The 25,343-nt window shown below is 46.1% G+C and overlaps 2 protein-coding genes across 10 annotated transcripts in view; one reads left to right on the top strand and one right to left on the bottom strand.

Moving 5' to 3' along the window:
- Positions 1–518: 518 nt before the first annotated feature.
- Positions 519–10,055, top strand: tnfrsf13b (TNF receptor superfamily member 13B). The gene is made up of 5 exons (XM_021564913.3): positions 519–618; positions 1,433–1,582; positions 3,550–3,666; positions 4,612–4,896; positions 5,416–10,055. The coding sequence occupies exons 2-5, from the start codon at positions 1,468–1,470 to the stop codon at positions 5,667–5,669; spliced, it is 771 nt and encodes a 256-aa protein (XP_021420588.3). The 5' UTR covers positions 519–618; positions 1,433–1,467; the 3' UTR covers positions 5,670–10,055.
- Positions 8,153–25,343, bottom strand: part of usp22 (ubiquitin specific peptidase 22) — a 36,113-nt gene continuing 18,922 nt past the window's right edge. For 3 of the 9 annotated variants that reach the window (XM_036946295.2, XM_036946300.2, XM_036946301.2), the window contains 12 exons: positions 24,801–24,914; positions 24,185–24,286; positions 19,025–19,191; positions 18,494–18,641; positions 16,109–16,214; positions 13,834–13,992; positions 13,458–13,584; positions 13,219–13,310; positions 10,677–10,739; positions 10,371–10,520; positions 10,109–10,211; positions 8,153–9,544 (listed from right to left, as the gene is read on the bottom strand). In XM_036946295.2, the coding sequence (XP_036802190.1) occupies positions 9,524–9,544; positions 10,109–10,211; positions 10,371–10,520; positions 10,677–10,739; positions 13,219–13,310; positions 13,458–13,584; positions 13,834–13,992; positions 16,109–16,214; positions 18,494–18,641; positions 19,025–19,191; positions 24,185–24,286; positions 24,801–24,914 (1,352 nt within the window). In that variant the 3' untranslated portion in view covers positions 8,153–9,523. The remainder of the gene's footprint in view (positions 9,545–10,108; positions 10,212–10,370; positions 10,521–10,676; positions 10,740–13,218; positions 13,311–13,457; positions 13,585–13,833; positions 13,993–16,108; positions 16,215–18,493; positions 18,642–19,024; positions 19,192–24,184; positions 24,287–24,800; positions 24,915–25,343) is intronic. The other 6 variants (XM_036946298.2, XM_090202034.1, XM_090202036.1 and 3 more) reach the window with 3 other exon arrangements.

Below are 25,343 nucleotides of genomic sequence, written 5' to 3' on the forward strand. Positions count from 1 at the left end.
GCACAGCCTGAGAAGGTATGGTGGGATTCTAAATGTTCAGTGATCGGTTTATTAACTTGGCTTTAGAAGACTTTAGAAAGGGGTGGTGTGGTATATGGCCAATAAACCACAGCTAAGGGCTGTGTCCAGGCACTCCACGTTGCTTCGTGCTTAAGAACAGCCTTTAGCAGTGGTATGTTGGCCATATAACCACACCTCCTCAGGACTTGCTTAAATAAGAGCTTTATATTGTGCTCCAAATCCTCATCATACTACAAGGCTGCAGTGAGTCTGCAGTCTACGTTACATGCCATTTTTACCAATGTAACAGACCACTGTAAATAACATACTGTCTGTCTCATTCAATATTTGGGAAAGGTAGGCAAGTTCACATTGCTTAGTAAAAGTATATGAATAGACATGACAAAATTCTAACTCTTAGTCACAATTCACACCTATCAAGCATATGACTCACCATAACAAGAGAGTAGCTCACCTTCTGTGCAAGGGGGAAGTCCCAGAAAAGACTTTGCGGTTGTACCCAAATCAGCCCCCAACTCAAATACATGTAGCCCAACGTCAATGCATGAGAGGCACATTTCAAACAAAGGTCCATACATGTCTTTCATCTCTCTGTGGGTAAGTCATATGATATCTGTTTTGTTACATTATGTCACGAGATGCATTTTTTAAATTGACATGCGAGTTGGTTAATGGTTATGCTGTTCATGGTTTATAACTTTTTAAAAGATGTCGTCTTTAATTATTAATTGACCACCTGGGAATGGTAATGAAGGGGGGGGGGAATGTTTACTAAATCGGATCTCCAGACAAAGATCAACATCATGCCTTGAATACCTACTGGTGTATGCAATGAGCTATTGTTTATGCTATAGAGTGTTACACCAACAAAACACCATGATAACGTCACGTGTGGTGAAAGGAATCAAATCAGTAGTAAAAGGCCTTACATGATACTGTTGGAGAATTGTTTAAGCAAATGCACAGATAAGAACAAATGTATGAGTCAATTTTATGAAGTTCAAGAATAAGGCGAGGCGCAGCTTCATTCGTTGAGCATGTGTACTTTCTCCGGCTCAGTGATTCTGTGCCCAGCAGAGCGCAGCGCACTATTCCTCTGTCAAGAAGAGTTCATTTAAATCTTTGAAGTTGTATTGAGTTGTTTTTGGAGCCTTGCCCTCTCTTCTGATATATTCTGGAACTAGTTGGACAGGATAATTTTGTGTAAAACTAAAGAGGTTTGAATCCATCCAAACCAAGTGATCCAAGACTGATGCGTTATGAAATGTAATGTAACATTTTTTGTATATAACTGCCTTAATGTTGCTGGACCCCAGGAAGAGTAGCTGCTGACTTAAATGGGGATCCTTAATAAATAGAAATTACACAAGGATCCCATGAACTGACCCTGATTTCCCCATCTGTCATTCAGTGAGTCAGAGTGTGAGTTGACACCCGAACTGAGCCATGGGATTAGGCTGTTCTGAGGGTTACTTCTGGGACCGCCTGGTCAGGAAGTGTCTGACCTGTCAGATGGTCTGCCAGCAGCCCCATCGCCACCTCAGATGCATCGAGTACTGTGGTAAGTTCACATACACACAAACGCTCGCCGGGGGCAATAACACATACACTGACTTGAGAAGTCAGTGAGAGGCCAATACACGGTATGATTGTCCTTATGACTCAATCAGTGGAAGCTGCTGAGTGTAGGACGGGTCATAATAATAGAAGGAACAGAGTAAATGTAATGGCATCAAACATATGGAAATCATGTTTGACATATTTGATACCATTCCACCTATTTTTTATTTATTTATTTTTTTATTTTATTTTACCTTTATTTAACCAGGCAAGTCAGTTAAGAACAAATTCTTATTTTCAATGACGGCCTGGGTTAACTGCCTGTTCAGGGGCAGAACGACAGATTTGTACCTTGTCAGCTCGGGGGTTTGAACTCACAACCTTCCGGTTACTAGTCCAACGCTCTAACCACTAGGCTACCCTGCCGCCCTTCAACCATTACCACAAGCCCACCCTCCCCAATTAAGGTGTTGCCAACCTCCTGTGGACTCAATCGTCAAAGTTATACATAGAGATAAAGTGCGTATCATAAGTATTCACCCCCTTGTGTTGCATTACAAAGTGGGATTCAAATTGATTTCATTGTGATTTTATGTCGTCACTGATCTACACAAAGTACTCCATATTGTCAAAATGATATTTTTGTTTGACAAATTAATAAAAAAATGTATTACTAAAATGTTTTGGTTGCAGAAGTATTCCCCCCTTTGTTATGGCAAGACTAAATAGTAAGTTCAGGAGTAAAAATGTGCTCAACAAGCCACATAAGTTGCATGGATTCTGTGTGTGTTAAGTTTTTTTTTTTTTAAATGACTAACCCATCTCTGTATCACACACATACAATTAGCTGCAAGGTCCCTCAGTTGAGTAGTGAATTTCAAGCACAGATTCAACAAAAAAGACCAGGGAGCTTTTCCAATGCCTAGTTAAGAAGGGCACCAATTGGTAGATGGGCTAAAAATGTAAAAAACGATGATGAATATCCTTTTGAGCATGGTGAAGCTATTGATTAGGCTTTGGATGGTGTATCAATACACCCAGTCACTACAAAGATACAGGCGTCCTTGCTAACTGAGTTGCCAGTGAGAAAGGAAATCTCTCTAGGATTTCATTATAAGGTCCTTGGTGATTTGAAAACAGTTAGAGTTTAACGGCTGTGATAGTTTTCTCCTGAGTCTGGATCAACAGTGTAGTTACTAAACAATAATAACCTAAATGACAGAAAAAAAAAGTGTGTACAGAATACAAATATTCCAAAACATGCATCCTGTTTGCAACAAGGCAGAGTAATACTGAAAAAGGCAAAGGAATAAACTTTTTGTCCTGAATACAAAGCGTTATGTTTGGGGCAAATCCAACAACACACCACTGAGTATGGTCCACCACCCAAGAGACATCCAGACAACTTGGCACAACTGTGGGAAGCATTGGAGTCAACATGGGCCAGCATCCCTGTGGAATACATTTGACACCTTGTAGAGTCCATATCCTGACGAATTGAGGCTGTTCTGATGCAAAAAGGGGTGCAATTCAATATTAGGAAGGTGTTCCTAACGTGTTGTGAACTCAGTGGATATTAGTGTTATATTTTTCAATCATAAAAAATTAAATGTTTCATCCAGTTTGACATTAGAGTATAATGTGTAGCTCATTGCCATTTTTTTATTAAATCAATTTTAATCCCACTTTGTAACACAATAAAATGTGAATAAATCCAAGGGGGTTGAAGTATTGATAGGCACTGTATTTAATTATATATGCCCTGTTGTATTTAATTATATGGTGTTGTATCAGTGGTAAAAGGATCATACAAAAGGTTAATGAATCTCAATACCATTTTTGTCAGGTTAAGTAACATGTATAGCCTACTGGAATCATGGCTGATATGGAACATAGTAGCCATTTTGTGTCAAAACACAGGAAGACTATACCATGCATGTTATAATACTCAGACCATCCCTGTGCCAGTGTCTCTGGGGTGTAAGGCGGTCCCAGGGCAGTACTATGACAGGCTGTTGAAGATGTGTCTGAGGTGTGCTGCGGTGTGTGGCAGCCATCCCTCAGAGTGTTCCCACCAGTGTCAGAGTGAGTGAACAGCATTCTAAAGTACTATACATCCGCACAGTATGTTGTAGCTATTACAAAACATATAGGACACTCACTTAGCAAACCCTTTTTCATCAGAATTTTAGGTGCTAAATGTTCTCTTTTTGTCTCTCGTTCTCTCTCTCTCTCTCTGTAACACACTCAAACCGTCAGAATAGTTTGTACACTACCAAGTAATTAATTGAGCATACAGCCATCTCCAAAAGAGCTTCTGGCAGTCGAGCCAATATGTATAACAACTGACATGCAAGCGACCCCTTCACAAATGCAGCAGTCTGTCATACATTTTTTAAAAGGAAAAACCCACACTCACTGGAATATTCCTTACGTTTGAATGCCCTTTTATTTAATTTAATTGTAGAAGCAGAGGTCAGAGCAAGCGAACAAGTTTTGGCCACAGTCTTCGTCAGCGTTTGGTCAAGGCTGTGGCCTTTTGCTCTGACCTCTGTTGCTAAAAAAATGTAAAAAAATAAAAAGACATTAAAATGTCAAGAATATTCCAGAGTGAATGTTTTTCCTTTCTAAAAATATATGCCTTTTGAACCCAGCAACCAAATACTTTTTTCATTCTACAAACATTTGAGTTGAGCACACCAATTCCTTCAAATGCCCTTTACCCAGCCAGGTGCTTCATTACCTCAGGATTACACGGCTGGACTAGCTGAAATGTAATGTCTATGTCCCAAACGGTACCCTCCCAGAAGGTGCCATTTGGTGTTCTCTCTAATTCAGTCAAATTTAAATAAGATAACTTTGGGATTAAATGCATTTGGCTTTGATGATGTTCAGAACTGAGAACCGTCTGGAAGAAGAGCGTTGACATTTGGAAATGGTGCATACGCTACGTTACGACTCACTTCACATTACATGGACGTTATTGCAGAGTACATAAGGATTTAATTTAGGTCATTTAATTCCCTCAAGCCCAACAGTCTGCCTTGAATGGAATCTTGAGGCCTGTGGATGGGAATGCCTTCCAGAACCATACCATCAGGGGGGCCTACCTACCCAGAGGCCTGCCCTACTCAACCACCCTGGTGTACTCTCTGCTGGGCCTGTGTCTGACTCTGCTGCTGTTGACCCTGTCTGTGGCTCTGCTGGTGCTGCTGAGGAGGCCCCCCCGACCAGGGGCCACACAGAACAGTCACACCCAGGGTCATGAAGGTCAGAAGGGCCAAGAGCCTAACCAGAACAGCCAGTCCTCCAAAGGTCAGTTTGGGCACACATCTAGTGTAAAAAAGGTAGCACAGTTCAAAGCGTCATAAAGCCACTCAGAATAGAAGTGCTGATCTAGGATCAGCCCCCCCGTCCATTTATGAATATTCATTAAGATCTAAAAAGGTAAAAAACAAACAATCAAATGTATTTATAAAGCCCTTCTTACATCAGCTGATGCCACAAAGTGCTGTACACAAACCCAGCCTAAAACCCCAAGCAGCAAGCAATGCAGGTGTAGAAGCACGGTGGCTAGGAAAAACTCCCTAGAAAGGCAGGAATCTAGGAAGAAACCTAGAGAGGAACCAGGCTATGAGGGGTGGCCAGTCCTCTTCTGGCTGTGCCGGCTGGAGATTATAACAGAACATGGCCAAGATGTTCAAATGTTCATAGACGACCAGCAGAGTCAAATAATATTAATCACAGTGGTGATCCAAGATCACAATCTTGTAACTCAACATGGCTCCTTTTAGATCGAGATAACCTGTGTGTGTGTGTATGTACCATCTTTAGATTGCCCGATGGATCCATCCCTGCTCCAGATAAACAGTGTGACACTGAGCCGTTCGTCCAGACCCACAGAGACTTGTGTGTGTGTCCACTGCTTCCCTGACCTCGGAGTGCCTGGCAGGGGAGAGAAGCAGCAGAGACCCCCACTCACCCTCTACCAGCAGGCTGTCCCCCAGGACCTCCACTCTCCGACCAGAGCCCCTCAGTGTGGATCATCACAGAGAATCATTTGCTCCCCCAGTCAGCCCAGCTTCTGATTGCAGAACTGAACCAGACTGGACACTAAATAAATAAACAACTCAGGACAGATCTGATACCGCCCACTCCAGGGTGAAGTTTTCCCTAAGTACAGATCTAGGATCAACTTCTCCTCCCCAATCCTAACCTGAACAATTAGTGGGGATACAGGAGAAACTGGAGTGAGACAGAAGCGAGTGACATAGAACATTATATACAGTGGGGAGAACAAGTATTTGATACACTGACGATTTTGCAGGTTTTCCCTACTTACAAAGCATGTAGAGGTCTATAATTTTTTTTTATCATAGGTACACTTCGACTGTGAGAGACGGAATCTAAAACAAAAATCCAGAAAATCACATTGTATGATTTAAGTAATTAATTAGCATTTTATTGCATGACATAAGTGTTTGATACATCAGAAAAGCAGAACTTAATATTTGGTACAGAAACCTTTGTTTGCAATTACAGAGATCATATGTTTCCTGTAGTTCTTGACCAGGTTTGCACACACTGCAGCAGGGATTTTGGCCCACTCCTCCATACAGACCTTCTCCAGATCCTTCAGGTTTCGGGGCTGTCGCTGGGCAATACAGACTTTCAGCTCCCTCCAAAGATTTTCTATTGGGTTCAGGTCTGGAGACTGGCTAGGCTACTCCAGGACCTTGAAATGCTTCTTACGGAGCCACTCCTTAGTTGCCTTGGCTGTGAGTTTTGGGTCGTCGTCATGCTGGAAGACCCAGCCACGACCCATCTTCAATGCTCTTACTGAGGGAAGGAGGTTGTTGGCCAAGATCTCGCGATTCATGGCCCCATCCATCCTCCCCTCAATACGGTGCAGTTGTCCTGTCCCCTTTGCAGAAAAGCATCCCCAAAGAATGATGTTTCCACTTCCATGCTTCACGGTTGGGATGGTGTTCTTAGGGTTGTACTCATCCTTCTACTTCCTCCAAACACGGCGAGTGTTTGGAGGAGACCAAAAAGCTCAATTTTTATCTCATCAGACCACATAACCTTCTCCCATTCCTCCTCTGGATCATCCAGATGGTCATTGGAAAACTTCAGACGGGCCTGGACATGCGCTGGCTTGAGCAGTGGGACCTTGCGTGCGCTGCAGGATTTTAATCCATGACAGCGTAGTGTGTTACTAATGGTTTTCTTTGAGACTGTGGTCCCAGCTCTCTTCAGGTCATTGACCAGGTCCTGCCGTGTAGTTCTGGGCTGATCCCTCACCTTCCTCATGATCATTGATGTCCCACGAGGTGAGATCTTGCATGGAGTCCCAGAACGAGGGTGATTGACCGTCATCTTGAACTTCTTCCATTTTCTAATAATTGCACCAACAGTTGTTGCCTTCTCACCAAGCTGCTTGCCTATTGTCCTGTAGCCCATCCCAGCCTTGTGCAGGTCTACAATTTTATCCCTGATGTCCTTACACAGCTCTCTGGTCTTGGCCATTGTGGAGAGGTTGGAGTCTGTTTGATTGAGTGTGTGGACAGGTGTCTTTTATACAGGTAACGAGTTCAAACAGGTGCAGTCAATACAGGTAATGAGTGGAGAACAGGAGGACTTCTTAAAGGAAAACTAACTAACTAGGTCTGTGAGAGCCGGAATTCTTACTGGTTGGTAGGTGATCAAATACTTATGTCATGCAATAAAATGCAAACTAATTACTTAAAAATCATACGTGATTTTCTGGATTTTTGTTTTAGATTCCGTCTCTCACAGTTGAAGTGTACCTATGATAAAAATTACAGACCTCTACTTGCTTTGTAAGTAGGAAAACCTGCAAAATCGGTAGTGTATCAAATACTTCTTCTCCCCACTGTATGCCTGTACAGATGTTGGATATTCATTTGAGCCAGTTTTCTACAGCAGGAAACTAATCCTGCAGCAACAAGAAATGTGAATTATGTGGATTATAATTAATGGACATTTTTGTAGTGGTTGATACATTTTTCAATAGGGCAAATCACGTCTGACATTTTAAAATGGAGATTTTAAAAACCTTGAATACACAAGTTTGCATTTCCTGTTGTGCAAGAAAATTCTCAGCAACAAAAATGATCAAATTAGGACACCCTCTCCGTCTCTTGGGAGACATTACAACTACCTCTCAGTCAGAATTAGACGTTCATCCATGTTTCTCAAATGTCAAATTACGAAGTTCATGTTTAAGGTTAGGCATTAACTCAGAATATTTAAGGTAAGGGTTACGGTTTGGGGTAGACTTAAAACAGAAATCTCAAAAGCATATTTTTATTGCTAGATTTGAACATGCAACCTTTGGCACCAGAGGGGGATGCTTAGGCATTCACTGTTGACCCTAGTGGCCGGTCTCCACGTCATCAGCCGACGTGCTCAGACATGGACGGACATCAAATACTGACTATCCCAGGTGACCTGGCTGGACATTCACAGGCAGGTGGCCTCCACGTGCCATGAAAGACCTCCAGTAAATCTTCAACAAGCTAATAAAACCCTGCAGCACACGGGCGGGTAAAGATATAGGTTTTTATTTTGGGTCTCACCATCAGTGTCCAGTTCTTGCAGCAGATAAAGTGTTGGGGGTGTAGTCTTGACTAGACCATAATGATCCTTGGCCGATAAAGTAACTCAGTTTATACCTTGGTTTCTTATTTTAACTCACACAGACACACACACATACATACATACATACACATGATGTGAAAAAAAAAACCTCTCCGACACCGACTTTATATCCATCGTAGACAGCATGCTGAATTGAAAGTACTGATTCAGTACACAAACATATGCACAACACACGTGCGCGCGCGCATACACGGAATTCAAGAAACACGTGGACAAGTTTTAACACTGTCAGATCGAGCCATCGTCTCCGGCAGGATGCACAATGTGCCAGTCTTTTTCTTATCCACAACAGCGCATCACCTGAAACTAATTCGCCACGATATGTCAGCAACACCAGAATTATACCATCAGCGTAAGAAAGGAACAAACGTGAAACGGTGTCTTTTTGAAAAGGACACTGACTGCACAACATAAGGTTGTTCGAGGCAGAGGGGAGGATGGGAAACCATAAACAAGGACTAAAATTAATTATAAAAATATACTTATGTATTTTCGCTGCCATCGCGAATAGTAAAACACAAAAGAGGATAGCTTTTTCACAGAACAACACTCCGCTTATTCAACTCAAGTCTTTTTCCGGGGTTTCAAAATAGATGTGTTAGATTAATCATACAGTATTTTTTTACTAAAAAGTCACAAACAACGATTATAGTAACCACTTTTGTCTTTGCAATATTGTAAATACCATTTGTCAGCTTGTTTTGCAGTCAGCGCAACAATAATGCATAAAGAAATTAGACAACCAAATATATTTCCGCCTTTGAAAATGCTTGGTCACTTGTAGATGGGTGTATGTGTGGGTGGAATGATGGATTTCAGAAATGATAAAATAACTGAATGTGAAGTTTTTATGAGATGTGCCCACGGTCAGTCTGTCCCTCCATCTGCCCGTCTGTCTGAAACAAGAATAGCGAGAGGGAGATTGAGAGCGAAGGAAGCGCTTTCTCTTCCAACAAGGCCTCCATAGTCACACACCCCCCTCCCCCTCTCCATCCTGCAATCTTCCCTCCACCTCTCCTCTCTTTCTCCTCATCAAGTAGATCTGAGTAGCTTCAGTGCAGATTGGTTTTGGAGTGTCCTTTACGCAGAAAGGATACATGATTCATTTTCCTTTCCCTCCATTCCCCCAGCTTCAATCTTCACTGACGTAGAGTTTCAGGTAGGCGTGCGTCATGTCGCCACCTTGTTGTTGCAAGTCTCTTGGTGGCTGTTGACATCAGTGCTGAAGGAAGGTGGCTATTCGTACTCCAGAAACTGTTTATGGTAGAACAAGAGGTACCTGAGAACAGAGAGAGATTCATCGATAAGATTTCACACTGATACATACAAGTAATTATTCATGATAATGAAAAAAATATGAACAACAGAAGGTAGAGGCTACTGCATCATGATGGAGATGGAGTTGTGGATTACATTTGGAGAAGACCTAGCTGGACTAGGTCAAAGCTGCAGGTAGCCTAGTGGTTAGATCGTTGGGCCAAAAGGTTGCTGGATCGAATCCCAGAGCTGACAGAGCTGTCGTTCTGCCCCTGAACAAGGCAGTTCCCCGGTAGGCAGTCATTGTCAAATAAAAATGTGTTCTTAATTTACTTGCCGAGTTAAATAAAGGTTAAATTACATTTTTTTAAAGCCTCGGGGGTGGGGCAAATGCAGAAAGAAAATAATTGGCCATGCTGAAGATGTCTATATAGGTACACAGGACAGTAGGACACTACCTTGGTGAAGAAATGTAAACCAGTATTATCTGTACAGTGTGAATACTTGTGGAATATAAAAATACTTTATTGATATATTTGATCAAGAAAAATATTTCATTTGATGTGGATGTTTTGAGTCTTCGCACCTTTTGATGTACATGTTTTGTTCTTTCTGGATTCCAGTCAACTCTTACATTTCCAACTATTGAATCCTGCAGGATACCGTTCTTAATTACACAGCTACCTTTTCTGCCAAAGGGGAGATGCAGCAAAATAAACAGTCTGCCCGTGCTACAGACGTCTCCACATCAGTCTGCTAATACTAGTAAAGGCCCAGTGTACTACTTTTGTGAACAAAAATTACTCGTTATGACCACAGTTCAAACTCAGGATATTTTCAGAGCTTACCCTTCGCTGTCCAGTACGTCCTTGATGCTGGCCTTGGTGATGACGGCGTCGTCACACTTGAACCACTGGTCCTTGTGCTGCCGGATGAACGTGGTGTAGTGACCGCTCTCCAAAGTACCCTGGTGGTTGACCACCGCAAACAGAGAATACCTGGAGGGAGAAAACAGGGGAGATAAGAAGCGAGGCAGAAAATGGATGAGAATTGGTTCGAGTCAAAGCGAGAGAGAACATGAGAGCCAATTCACTGTCATTATGGTGTTCTTTATATGCAACCTAGTACCATTGTTTGCGGGACAGCGCACATACTTATTGTCGTTGTTGAACACGTCTACTGACTGCTGGTACTGTCCGTTCATCCTGCTCTCTTTACTGAAAGACACACAGACGACATGTCAGCAACGATGAACAAAGACCGTCATACTGAGCCATCCTTAGGCTTCACTCCAGGGATAGTTCACCAAATAACTTAACCTGTCTATGGACCAGATGAGACGGCAATCTATGCTTTGATTTAGTTTCCCTGTCACCGCTTCCACATGCTACCGCTAACAGTACCAGGGAAACTAAACCAAAGCATGGTTTGCCGTCTCACCCTTGTCCATAGACTGCTTACAGGGTGAGGAAACCAATGTGATTTTGTAATTTGGGTGAACGATCCCTTTAATACCACACGTGTAGATTACAATGAATCCTATAGCACCCCTATTAAGCCGTGTTAGCTATGACATTAACATCTCACCCTGCCAGGCACGGTTTCCAATGAGGCCCCTGACTGACTGCCTGGTGTGACACTAACCCTACAGTTTATATTCCCACCTCCACACCATTATAACGCATCTCTTTCATACACACCCACACAGTCATTCAGTCAATTAACTGATGCAGTTCCAGGCATCGCTCTTCCTCTCTGGAGGAGAGTGATCTGAATCCATTTGAGTCCCCCTCAGCAGCAGGTGTTGTTTTGACATGCTGTGCATCAGGGGTGTCATGACTGTCCTGATCAGGTCAGGTTACAGGAGACCACAACCCTACAGATTATCTCTCAACCCCACCAGAGGAGGAGAGATCTAGGGGTCTGAAGATGTGGGGTTTTTATGACCCCTCACGCCCCTGGTAAATCTCAGGCCACAGACAAATTATTTTGTCCTGTTACTATGTAAAACCAGCCTCAGAACATTAAACATGAAATAAAGGGACTTTGGAACAATGGTTTCCGTCATGGTGGTCATGACGATAGATGGAATATGAAAATGTATGTCATTTTTGTTTTGTTATTAAAGGTTAATAGATTACGTTATTTATGAAAACATTGTAACGTGAAGAGTTTTCCTAGCATATGTTTGATGTTTACACATTGTACGTTGTGTGGAAAATGTCAAAATCAAAGGGAATGTTTTGGTAAAGATGAAATGTTAAGTTAGTTGTCTAAAATTGGATTTGAGAAAATCTAGCCTTGCCTTATTAACTTGGTACGCCCAGAGAATTGCCCTAAAGGCGGTTACGCCCACTTCTGACCCAAGGGTATAAAACCTGTGAGTAAAGAATTCACAGAGAAGACTACGTGACCCAAGCTGCAGCCACGGTCTAAAAAGTCAACGAACCCAGAACGCAACACAAGTTTGAAGACAAATAAATCATTTTCTACCCAAGCTACAGATGAGTAGCTGTGTCTAAGCGGGTGAATTCAAGCCGGACCCCCTTAGCATCCAATCCCAGCGAATCGTGGTATCTCAAGGGTTCATTCCTATGCTGTGAGCTCTGAGCTACAGAGCTGTCTGTCCTCAGAATACCCCTTCCATAGCAAGGGTGAGAGAACAGACTCCTAAGCCAAAAGGACACTGACACCGGGAGGACGATCAGAGAGAGGTGCGCAGAAGAAGTGCGTCATCGAGCAGCTGAACGGTCCCCTGAACGGTCCACGCAGAGAATCCTCGGAGTTCTACCCCACGTAATTACATCATTATAATCTGACCCATAAGAGCGGCAGATTGGGGCAAGGCTAGGGTTAGAATAGCATAGCTGACAAATTCACCCAAATGTATATTTCTCTCGTGTACTTTCTCTTTTCCTCTCTCTTTGAAATCCCCATTTTGGGTGACACGCGCCATAGTGTGTTGGCCCGTTATACTAAGTTCTAATCAATAGCCTATAATGTGTTTTGTCTATGTGTATCTTTTATCATTTCAATTAGCGGCTATCATCATTTCAATCTAAGATTGGTGTGGTACGAACTCATTGGCGAGACCCGGGTCCGTGCGATTGGTAGAGGCAACTGATTAATTAGCGGCTGTTGTAAAATCAATATTCTGATATTCTTTGAGTTCATTTGGGAAATAGAAACTCAATAAAAACTAGTTTTCCCATGGTGCCCCAGGTTAATGAGTTAATAATTGCTTGATTCAGTTAATCACGCAATTATAAACTTGTAATCATTCGATGAGCAACAGTCGTCACATTAACTAATACAACGTCACGACAGGGGATACGCATAGGGAGTTCTGCATTAATGTGTACACACACACCTGTGTCTGGCTAATTAAGTTAACACACCAATTAAACACACAGAAAATGGACGTGGTTGGTCAGACAGCTCATACACCTATTTAATTCTATGACAGAAAAGGGCTGCATCTCAGTCGACTCACGGGGATTCCTTTCCTTGTCTCCTTTCCTTCGTTAGAACGGATTTGAGAATTGCCACGTGAACGCTACATAGCAAGGAGACCATCAGAGGGCTGACTTTCACTTGGTGACTTCACCTGGCGAAAATATGTGGAAGTAACTTCCGACTACTGAGATGCAGCCCTCATCTCTTCCACGGTGGGCCTGGCTCATTGTTCAGACTGACCTGGAGGCCATGAAGGGAGTCATGTCCAGCTCTAAGGGGAAGGAGACATAGGTAGGGATCTTCCTCCGCAGCTTCGCTGAGTGTTCAAACCGCTGGAGAGAGAAAGAGGAGAGAGGAAAAAATGAAAGAGAGATCGGGTAGAGACAACAGAGGTAGGACATGAGTTTGAAGTGGAAAAGGGAACTAAAACTGGAGTGCTCACTACCTTTTACACAAATACAGAGAAAACACACACTGACTTTGAGGTGGAAACACGCCACAATGGGGAGCTTCTTCATGGTCAGCTGTTTGGTGGACTCCTGGTAACTATGGCAACCGCTACATTTGATCTTGGCGCTGCTCCCCAAGTGTTCTGGTCGGGTAAACCTGCAGAAGACAGGACCATGGTCAGAACACACTCCGGGTGTGTGTGTGTGTGTGTAAGAGATTGATGGGGTCTCCATTGATGTGGAGAGAGCTGGACAGCAGACTAGAGAGACAAACAGGAAGTGATATGGAAGTGAAGAATAGTAATGAGATACCGGAGTAGACAGTCAGAGTGGTGGCCTTTGATAGATGGAGAGAGGGATAGAGAAAGAGGGAGAAAGAACTCGAGATAAAAGGGGTGAGTAGTACCTGCGAAGACAGTCTGTGAGCGTGGTGGCCCCGGAGAGGTGGCTCTCTCCGTTCAGTGTGCTGCCGTCCCCCCCGGGGCTGAGGGGCCAGAAGGGCGTGGACGACCCTGGCAGGTCCAGACTGATGTCCCAGAACGGGTCAATCGTCGTGGAAACACCGCTACAGGACGAGAGGGGAGGAGTCTGAGGGAATGGCACTGTAAGGTTTGGGCTTCGACAGACCTGAAGCTTATGGAACCATCAATATGACCCCCACCAGTAGTCACAACACTGTGACAATATTTCTTTGCATGTAAACTCAGCAAAAAGAAGAAACGTCCCTTTTTCAGGACCCTGTCTTTTAAAGAGAATTCGTAAAAATCCAAATAACTTCACAGATCTTCATTGTAAAGGGTTTAAACACTGTTTCCCATGCTTGTTCAATGAACCATAAACAATTAATGAACATGCACTTGTGGAACGGTCGTTAAGACACTGTCAGCTTACAGACGGAAGGCAGTTAAGGTCACAGTTATGAAAACTTAGTACACTAAAGAGGCCTTTCTACTGACTCTGAAAAACACCAAAAGAAAGATGCCCAGGGTACCTGCTCATCTGTGTGAACGTGCCTTAGGAATGCTGCAAGGAGGCATGAGGACTGCAGATGAGGCCAGGGCAATATATTGCAATGTCCGTACTGTGAGACGCCTAAGACAGCGCTTCAGGGAGACAGGGCGGACAGCTGATCGTCCTCGCAGTGGCAGACCACGTGTAACAACACCTGCATAGGATCGGTACATCGCTCTAGGGCGGTGTGTCACAGCATCATCGGACTGAGCTTGTTGTCATTATAGGCAATCTCAACGCTGTGCGTTACAGGGAAGACATTCTCCTCCCTCATGTGGTACCCTTCCTGCAGGCTCATCCTGACATGACCCTCCAGCATGACAATACCAGCAGCCATACTGCTCGTTCTGTGCGTGATTCCCTGCAAGACAGGAATGTCAGTGTTCTGCCATAGCCAGAGAAGAGCCCAGTTCTCAATCCCATTGAGCACGTCTGGGACCTGTTGGATGGGAGGGTGAGGGCTAGGGCCATTTCCCCTAAAAATGTCCGGGAACTTGCAGGTGCCTTGGTGGAAGAGTGGGGTAACATCTCACAGCAAGAACTGGCAAATCTGGTGCAGTCCATGAGGAGGAGATGTACTTAATGCAGTACTTAATGCAGCTGGTGGCCACACCAGATACTGACTGTTACTTTTTATTTTGACTCCCCTTTTGTTCAAGGACACATTATTCAATTTCTGTTAGTCACATGTCTGTGGAACTTGTTCAGTTATTGTCTCAGTTGTTGAATCTTGTTATGTTCACACAAGTTAACTTCTTTGGGATAGGGGGCAGTATTTTGACGCCCGGATGAAAAGCCTGCCCAAAGTAAACTGCCTGCTACTCAGGCCCAGAAGCTAGGATATGCATATAATTAGATTTGGATAGAAAACACTCTAAAGTTTCTAAAACTGTTAAAATAATGTATGTGAGTATAACAGAACTGAAATGGCAGGCGAAACCCCGAGGACAAACTATCCCCCCAAAAAGCAATTAATCCTGCCACTGATTTCAATGGCTGGCACTTTCATAATAGGGCGAAATTGTGCCCGATTGCAGTTCCTAGGGCTTCCACTAGATGTCAGTCTTTGGAAAGAGTTTCAGGCTGTTTTTTTTTTTTTTTAAATGAGCCAGAAATTGTAGATTTTCTAGGTGGCTCCCATTTTGGTTGTAGTGTTTCCAAGCGCGTGGATGAGAGCGTGTTTTGGTATTTTTCGCCGGTAAAGACAATAACGATTCTCCTTCTTAAATGTTAGCGTATATTTGCTTATTAGGGTACCTAAGGTTTGATTATAAACGTTGATTGACTTGTTTGGATAAGTTTATTGGTAACGTTTGGGATTCATTTTGTATGCATTTTGAAGGAGGAAACCGAGTGGATTATTGACTGACTGCAATGCTCCATGTGTCCACCAGGTGGAGATAGAACACTGTCGGTCTACACTGTCCGGTAGGGGGCCTGCTACAGCAGAGGGAGTGAAACAGTGGGTGGTGTGTGTCTGTTCAAATCAGTCCCACTCTCCCTGACTCACTGCAGAGGAGAGGGGGTCAGACCAGGGCTGACACTGAGTGATGTAAAACATGATGCAACAAGAGCACAGACAGAGAGACAGAGACACAGAGACAAAGTAAGGATGAAGCATAAATGTCACATAGAAGGAAAAAAACAATGACACACACACGGGCGCTTACTGGCAGACTTGACATGTGACGTCAGACTGCAGGCCTCCAGTGAAGATTTGGTCGATGATGCAGTTGCAGTTATTGGGGTTGTTAGCCTTCTTCCCGTTGTCATCTCCTTGGTGAGCACAGGGACACGGACACACGATTGAGAATCAAAGCATGTCGAACTACCACATCAACCCTCCCCTCCCCTGACCGCAATATCAGAGAGGGAATGAGACAGAGAGGGATGGTGGAGGACGACAGAGCCAAGCAAACACAATCAGCGCTTTTATGTAAAGAGTGTCTGTGTCAGTTATCTGCCTCTCAGCTCATCTCATCCAGGCAGTCAGTTATCTGCCTCTCATCTCATCTCATCCAGGCAGTCAGTTATCTGCCTCTCATCTCATCTCATCCAGGCAGTCAGTTATCTGCCTCTCAGCTCATCTCATCTCATCCCATCCAGGCAGTCAATCATCTGCCTTTCATCTCATCTCATCCAGCGAGTCAGTTATCTGCCTCATCCGGGCAGTTAGTTAGCAGACCAGCACAGCCATTTCCCACACTCTCCTCCTCTGTAGATCCTTCTCTCCCCCTCTCTCATATTCCTGCTTTTCCTCCCACCCGTTGACTGTGGAGAGTGTGGGTGCCATTTGAGTAGAGCAGTCTGCTTTCTACAATCTGTGTGTGTGTGTGTAATATATGCGTCTCTGTATATACAGTGTATTCAGAAAGTATTCAGACCTCTTCCCTTTTTTACATTTTGTTACATTACAGCCTTAATCTAAAATGGATTAGTTTTCCTCATCAATCAACACAGTATACCCCATAATGACAAAGTAAAAACAGGTTGACATTTTTTTGCAAATCTATTACAAATATAAAACAGAAATACCTTATTTACATAAGTATTCAGACCCTTTGCTATGAGACTCAAACTTGAGCTCAGGTGCATCCTGTTTCCATTGATCATTCTTGAGATGTTTCTACAACTTGATTGGAGTCCATCTGTGGTAAATTCAATTGATTGGACATGATTTGGAAAGGAACACACCTGTTTATATAAGGTCCCACAGTTGACAGTGCATGTCAGAGCAAAAACCAAGCCACGAGGTCAAAGGAGTTGTCCGTAGAGCTCCGAGACAGGATTGTAGGGAGGCACAGATCTGGGGAAGGGTACAAAAAAAATGTCCGCAGCATTGAAGGTCCCCAAGAACACAGTGGCTTCCATCATTCTTAAATGGAAGAAGTTTGGAACCACCAAGACCAAGAACCCGATGGTCACTGACAGAGTTCCTCTGTGGAAATGAGAGAACCTTCCAGAAGGACAACCATCTTGGCAGCACTCCACCAATCAGGACTTTATGGTAGAGTGGCCAGACGGAAGCCACTCCTCAGTTAAAGGCACAAGGCAGCCCACTTGGAGTTTTCCAAAAGGCACCTAAAGGACTCTGACCATGAGAAACAAGATTCTCTGGTCTGATGAAACCAAGATTGAACTCGTTGGCCTGAATGCCAACAATCACGTCTGGAGGAAACCTGGCACCATCCCTACGGTGAAGCATGGTGGTGGCAGTATCATGCAGTGGGGATGTTTTTTCAGAGGCAGGGACTGGGAGACTAGTCAGGATCAAGGGAAAGATGAATGGAGCAAAGGACAGAGGGATCCTTGATGAAAACCTGCTCCAGAGCACTCAGGACAACAGAGTCGGGTGAAGTTTTTATTTATTTCACCAGATCGGCCAGTTGAGAACAAGTTCTAATTTCTAACTGCAACCTGGCCAAGATAAAGCAAAAGCAGTGCGACAAAAAAAACAACACAGAGTTACACATAAACAAAGGTTCACCTTCCAACAGGACAACAACCCTAAGCACACAGCCAAGACGACGCAGGAGTGGCGTCGGGACAAGTCTCTGAATGTCCTTGAGTGGCCCAGCCAGAGCTCAGACTTGAACCCAATCAAACATCTCTGAAGACACCTGAAAATAGCTGTGCAGTGACACTCCCCATCCAACCTGACAGAGCTTGAGAGGATCTGCAGAGAATGGGAGAAACTCCCCAAATACAGGTGTGCCAAGCTTGTAGCGTCATATCCAAGAAGACTCAAGGCTGTAATCGCTACCAAAGGTGCTTCAACAAAGTACTGAGTAAAGAGTCTGCATACTTATGTAAAATGTGAGTTTTTTAAATTTCTAATAAATTTGCTAAAATGTCTAAAAACCTGTTTTGGCTTTGGCATTATGGGGTACTGTGTGTAGATTGATGAGAAAAATAAAATGCTATAAAATTTAACAATAAGGCTGTAAACGTAACAAAATGTGGGAAAGGTCAAGGGGCCTGAATACTTCCCGTATGCACAAGGTAGTTCTAAGGCTTATAATGTAGTGTGTGTGTGTGTGTGCTATGATGCAGACCTTTGCAGTGGCGGTGCAGCACATCCAGGGCAGCGATGAGGAACTCGTGGGCATCCTGCTGCTCGTAGCCTGCAAGGTGGCGCGCGTGAGTCCACACCAGGTGCAGCAGCCGGAAGGGAATGTGGGGCGAGCGGTGGCCCGAGTAGAACTGAGAGCGAGAGAAGAGAAAGAGAGAGGGAAGAAAAGGGAAACATTAGGAGGAGAGGCAGAGGATGTGGAAAAGAGGGACAGAAATGGGACAAGGAGAGAGGAGGATGAAGAGAGAGAAAGAAAGTAAAAGGTGAGGCAAGGGAAAATAAGAGGGATGAGAGAGAGAATGAAGGTTGGAGAAAGGACAGGATGAAACAGGCACTTAAACCATACTACATTCTAAGTACGTCCACAATAATAGTTTTAGAAGGAGAGAAGAGTGAAGATAGTTGGGCTGAGACAGATGGAGGTTAGACAGCTGTAGAGGTAGGCTGAGAGAGAACGAGGTAGGAGAAAGGAGGCGTGTGAGACTGAAAGATAAATATATTTTTAAGCCCATACCTCCTGAAAGAGCTGTGACATCTCACACACCAGACAGGAGTTGGACTGCATCTCACACTTGTGTCTGTCGGACAGGAAGAAGTCCCGCAGCAGGGGGGTGTGGGTGAGGGCCTGGACGATGCAGTTCATAAAACACGTGTTTCCCAGGTTGATCAGACCTCGAAGACCTGAGGGAGGCAGAGAGACAGACAGCAAGAGAGCCAGAGGGAGAGCGCGAGAGAGCCAGAGGGAGAGCGCGAGAGAGCCAGAGCCAGAGAGAGAGCGCGAGAGCCAGAGCCAGAGGGCGAGAGAGCCAGAGGGAGAGCGCGAGAGAGCCAGAGGGAGAGCGCGAGAGAGCCAGAGGGAGAGGGCGAGAGAGCCAGAGGGAGAGGGCGAGAGAGCCAGAGGGAGAGGGCGAGAGAGCCAGAGGGAGAGGGCGAGAGAGCCAGAGGGAGAGGGCGAGAGAGCCAGAGGGAGAGGGCGAGAGAGCCAGAGGGAGAGGGCGAGAGAGCCAGAGGGAGAGGGCGAGAGAGCCAGAGGGAGAGGGCGAGAGAGCCAGAGGGAGAGGGCGAGAGAGCCAGAGGGAGAGGGCGAGAGAGCCAGAGGGAGAGGGCGAGAGAGCCAGAGGGAGAGGGCGAGAGAGCCAGAGGGAGAGGGCGAGAGAGCCAGAGGGAGAGGGCGAGAGAGCCAGAGGGAGAGGGCGAGAGAGCCAGAGGGAGAGGGCGAGAGAGCCAGAGGGAGAGGGCGAGAGAGCCAGAGGGAGAGGGCGAGAGAGCCAGAGGGAGAGGGCGAGAGAGCCAGAGGGAGAGGGCGAGAGAGCCAGAGGGAGAGGGCGAGAGAGCCAGAGGGAGAGGGCGAGAGAGCCAGAGGGAGAGGGCGAGAGAGCCAGAGGGAGAGGGCGAGAGAGCCAGAGGGAGAGCGCGAGAGAGCCAGAGGGAGAGCGCGAGAGAGCCAGAGGGAGAGCGCGAGAGAGCCAGAGGGAGAGGGCGAGAGAGCCAGAGGGAGAGGGCGAGAGAGCCAGAGGGAGAGCGCGAGAGAGCCAGAGGGAGAGGGCGAGAGAGCCAGAGGGAGAGGGCGAGAGAGCCAGAGGGAGAGCGCGAGAGAGCCAGAGGGAGAGCGCGAGAGAGCCAGAGGGAGAGGGCGAGAGAGCCAGAGGGAGAGCGCGAGAGAGCCAGAGGGAGAGGGCGAGAGAGCCAGAGGGAGAGGGCGAGAGAGCCAGAGGGAGAGGGCGAGAGAGCCAGAGGGAGAGGGCGAGAGAGCCAGAGGGAGAGGGCGAGAGAGAGGGCGAGAGAGCCAGAGGGAGAGGGCGAGAGAGCCAGAGGGAGAGGGCGAGAGAGCCAGAGGGAGAGGGCGAGAGAGCCAGAGGGAGAGGGCGAGAGAGCCAGAGGGAGAGGGCGAGAGGGCCAGAGGGAGAGAGCCAGAGAGCCAGAGGGAGAGGGCGAGAGAGCCAGAGGGAGAGGGCGAGAGAGCCAGAGGGAGAGGGCGAGAGAGCCAGAGGGAGAGGGCGAGAGAGCCAGAGGGAGAGGGCGAGAGAGCCAGAGGGAGAGGGCGAGAGAGCCAGAGGGAGAGGGCGAGAGAGCCAGAGGGAGAGGGCGAGAGAGCCAGAGGGAGAGGGCGAGAGAGCCAGAGGGAGAGGGCGAGAGAGCCAGAGGGAGAGGGCGAGAGAGCCAGAGGGAGAGGGCGAGAGGGCCAGACAGAAACAGACAGACAGAAAGAGAGAAAACGCATCTTGAATATAGTTACCAGTGCCAAAAGTACCACAGTAATCGAGGACCAGTGGAGGCCACACTAACACAGATGGCCACAGTGGTCCCTAGAGGAAGTTTGGAGTGACAACAGCAGCCCCAAACTGTCAGGACAACAGGGTAAGAGACCCAGAGAGATGGGCGTCCCTAACAGGTGAGACCAGGCACACACGCAACACACTTTGGCCCTGACCAACTGCTCCCTCTAGAAGTTTAGTTACAAGAAAAATAGAGATGGAGGAAAAAGGAGGAGGGATGGAGAGGGAGAGACAAGAGTGAGGAGGTCGCTCCTTTCCGGACAACTAAACCCCCCCCCCCCCCCCCCCCCCCCCCCACACACACACAGAGCACCCTTCTCGGTGTCTTTCCTAAGGGGGCAAGAGCGCATCTTGACAAAAGAAATGATCACATTTGATATTTCTCACGAGAGTGAGACCGAGAAAGAGAGAGGCAGACAGAGAGAGAGAGAGCGAGGGCGCAGAGGGAACGCGAGTGGTTAGCGGCTAGCAGTAGCCTGCAGCGATGCCGTTTAACACCATTCTCCATCTCTGAGCGGCTCCCTCGCTGTGTGGAGGAGGGGTGAGAAAGAGAGGGATGAGAAACGAAGGTCATTTCCTCCCACTGTACCGCACTTCATTAACAGCTGATCGATAATAACATACTACTGAATATTTGTCTCCCTCTTGCACAGACACACACAGACACACTAAATGCCATGCTCTGAAGCCTGGACCTGCTCCAATGCCCTTGTTCATGACCACCTGCTCACGTTACAACCCATAGTTTAGTTAACAGCGAAAACAGGGACGAGGAGGGACGGAACGAGAGCGGGATTGAGGAGAAGACAAGCAGATTCAGTTGCGAGCACCTGTCAAGAGAGTGAGGAGGCTTCTGCCTTCTGGACATGAACACATTCCCCATCATGCACCATTCTCTGTGTCGCATAGGCTTCATTCAGGTTCAATGTACTTGGACTCAGCCACACACACACATAGGCAGCTTGACAAAAACACATTTAGACTTGGTCTTTCTTCATCTCATCCAACCTCATTACGTTTAGCATAGAGTGAGAGGAGAGGGACAGCGAGCGGCTAGCAGTAGCCTGCAGCGACACTGTTTAACACCATTGATTCTCCATCTCAGTCTGAGCAGATCTGCTCCCTCGCTGTGTGGATGAGGGGTGAGAAAGGGAGGAGAGGAAGGTTTTATTTCCCCAATGGACAGCACTTCAGAAATCCCAGATCGATAACATACTATTGATGGGTTCTGAACTTGAAATATGAAATCTCCTTGTTCATGGTACTGAGGGACAGAGGAGGATACGTAACGTTCACGTTATTGTTAGACATCAGGTATCCTCTGGAAAGAAGAAGGGCCACAGTCTGGTTTCAGTTGTTGGGTTGTAATTTGAACTACTTGCTACACCAGAAGTGAATGGTTATCTGTAGGAGGAATGTATATGGTGGGGTCAATTAAGGTTGGATATGGATAGAGGCTTGGAATGTTACTGAGTAAGGGAAGGGCAATCACATGGTTGTGGTCACTGATAAGGGTGGAGAGCTGTGGATTGGTGAGGAATGGGGGCAGAGGTCAGGTCAGGTCACATTAAGGAAGAAGGGACCGTTTATTACCCACGTCACTTAACTTTGAGAAAAGGAGGAGACTTCACCTAAAGTGGGGTATATATACTTGTACTGGCGGGAACATGCCTTTGCCTGTTCAGCTGTCTGACCCATTGGGTGAATAAACTTGGTTTGAGATTTTCCTTGTTGTCCGGTACTTAGTACCTAACACAACTGTGTATATTTCGCACTTGCGCACACCTTTTCAGACACACCCAACTGGAGTCCCTGCAATGAGATTCAGGAGAGACTGGGAGTTATATCCACCCATGTGTTCCAGACACCCAGTCTGCACTGCAGCTGCTGTCATCACACTGAACCTCATAGGGAATGAACTACACCCAGAAAGAGAGATGCAGACCAGGCTTGTGTTAGTCCCGGCCTCCTTCCTCTAACCCTTATGTGTTTGCAGGTCTGGTGTGTTGAATATGGCAATGACTCCACCAAGCCTTAGAACTTCCTTCTGCCATATTGCTTATCCCATCATTGGGTTTCTTCAGATTTGGAAACACAGAAAGGGGAAAGCCTAGGGTAAGGCGCTAGGATTAAAGCGACCAGGGTAAGGCGCTAGGATTAAAGGGACCAGGGTAAGGAGCTAGGATTAAAAGGACCAGGGTAAGGAGCTAGGATTAAAAGGACCAGGGTAAGGAGCTAGGATAAAAGGGACCAGGGTAAGGAGCTAGGATTAAAGGGACCAGGGTAAGGAGCTAGGATTAAAGGGACCAGGGTAAGGCGCTAGGATTAAAGGGACCAGGGTAAGGCATTAGGATTAAAGGGACCAGGGTAAGGCGCTAGGATTAAAGGGACCAGGGTAAGGCGCTAGGATTAAAGCGACCAGGGTAAGGAGCTAGGATTAAAAGGACCAGGGTAAGGAGCTAGGATAAAAGGGACCAGGGTAAGGAGCTAGGATTAAAGGGACCAGGGTAAGGAGCTAGGATTAAAGGGACCAGGGTAAGGAGCTAGGATTAAAAGGACCAGGGTAAGGAGCTAGGATAAAAGCGACCAGGGTAAGGAGCTAGGATTAAAGGGACCAGGGTAAGGAGCTAGGATTAAAGGGACCAGGGTAAGGAGCTAGGATAAAAGGGACCAGGGTAAGGAGCTAGGATAAAAGGGACCAGGGTAAGGAGCTAGGATAAAGGGACCAGGGTAAGGAGCTAGGATAAAAGGGACCAGGGTAAGGAGCTAGGATAAAAGGGACCAGGGTAAGGAGCTAGGATAAAAGGGACCAGGGTAAGGAGCTAGGATTAAAGGGACCAGGGTAAGGAGCTAGGATAAAAGGGACCAGGGTAAGGAGCTAGGATAAAAGCGACCAGGGTAAGGAGCTAGGATTAAAGCGACCAGGGTAAGGAGCTAGGATTAAAGGGACCAGGGTAAGGAGCTAGGATAAAAGGGACCAGGGTAAGGAGCTAGGATTAAAGGGACCAGGGTAAGGAGCTAGGATAAAAGGGACCAGGGTAAGGAGCTAGGATAAAAGGGACCAGGGTAAGGAGCTAGGATTAAAGGGACCAGGGTAAGGAGCTAGGATAAAAGGGACCAGGGTAAGGAGCTAGGATTAAAGGGACCAGGGTAAGGAGCTAGGATTAAAGGGACCAGGGTAAGGGGCTAGGATAAAAGGGACCAGGGTAAGGAGCTAGGATTAAAGGGACCAGGGTAAGGAGCTAGGATTAAAGGGACCAGGGTAAGGGGCTAGGATTAAAGGGACCAGGGTAAGGAGCTAGGATTAAAGGGACCAGGGTAAGGAGCTAGGATAAAGGGATCAGGCACAAGACAACTCTTGCTATAGCCAGCCTCTGCAGCGCTGGAGGTGCCCTCACCGATGGTGCAGTTTGTTGTTATTTTCCGGCGCTTTGGATTGTGCCGCAGCAGTTCCAGCTCTCGCTTGGTGGGCTCCCACGTCGAATACTTCTCCCCTACACCTGACATACAAACGACAGGAAAAAAATACTAATGAAATATGCTACCCTTTGTTTACTGTCGTGCTATCATCAGAAAATAGCTTCTATTGCTTTCGCCGAAAAGCCTTTTTAAAATCTGACATGTTGGCTGGATTCACAACGAGTGTAGCTTTAATTGAGTATCTTACATGTGTGATTTAATGAAAGTCTGATTTTTATATCAATTTATTTGAATTTGCCGCGCTGCATTGTCCCTGGCTTTTGGCCAAGTGGGACGCAAGTGTCCCCAATACCACAAGAAGTTAACCATAAGCCTGAGAGGAAGTGAATAAGAAAGATGGAAACATATGTGGCCCAAGGCAGTGGAATCTCTATTAGTGAATACAGGTATTTTACATAGTGCTTGTGTACAACAAGAGGTGCATCAATGTACTACACTGTGGATCCCTAAAGATGTACCTACAGCTGAGGTGTCAGTGTGCTATGGTGCAAGCCAGAGGGGAAAGAACCTACCTAAATAGGGGAAAGAACCTACCTTGCAACTTCCACGCTTTCCTTTGTTCCTCTTTGGCAATCTGTTCCATGTCTTTGTCGTATATGTAGTCTTGGCACACAAAGCAGTATATCCCGCCGTACAGTAGATCTATAGCTGGAAGATAAAAAGAAAGACCGAGAGAGGAAGAAATTAGATGGGAGGAGGAAGAAGGAATGAATAAGCTCAAGGCTATGTTTGCTAATTTGCAGCCCCCGGGTTAGCTGTTGAGAAAGGTGGGTATGCAGCTAGCTTGCAGCTACACCACTCTTGAACACATTCTATACCTCTGCAAGGCCAGCTTATGTGCTGACATCTTTACTGAGACACAGCCAGCGGGACAGAGACACAGCCAGCGGGACAGAGACACAGACAAAAAAAACAAACAGGTGAAAGCTACCTCTCTATCCCATTACCTATCATATCCTCCTCACCTTTTAATTAAGCTACCGCAGCGTCAATACCTGTTTGCAGTTCCCATGACAACCTGCCTCTTTCAATTGTCTGCTTGAGCCAGAAGTTATGAGCACCAGGTGTACATCACGG

The sequence above is a fragment of the Oncorhynchus mykiss genome, chromosome 16 (genome assembly GCF_057628025.1).
Source record: "Oncorhynchus mykiss isolate SJ-2025 chromosome 16, ASM5762802v1, whole genome shotgun sequence".
Taxonomy (NCBI): domain Eukaryota; kingdom Metazoa; phylum Chordata; class Actinopteri; order Salmoniformes; family Salmonidae; genus Oncorhynchus; species Oncorhynchus mykiss.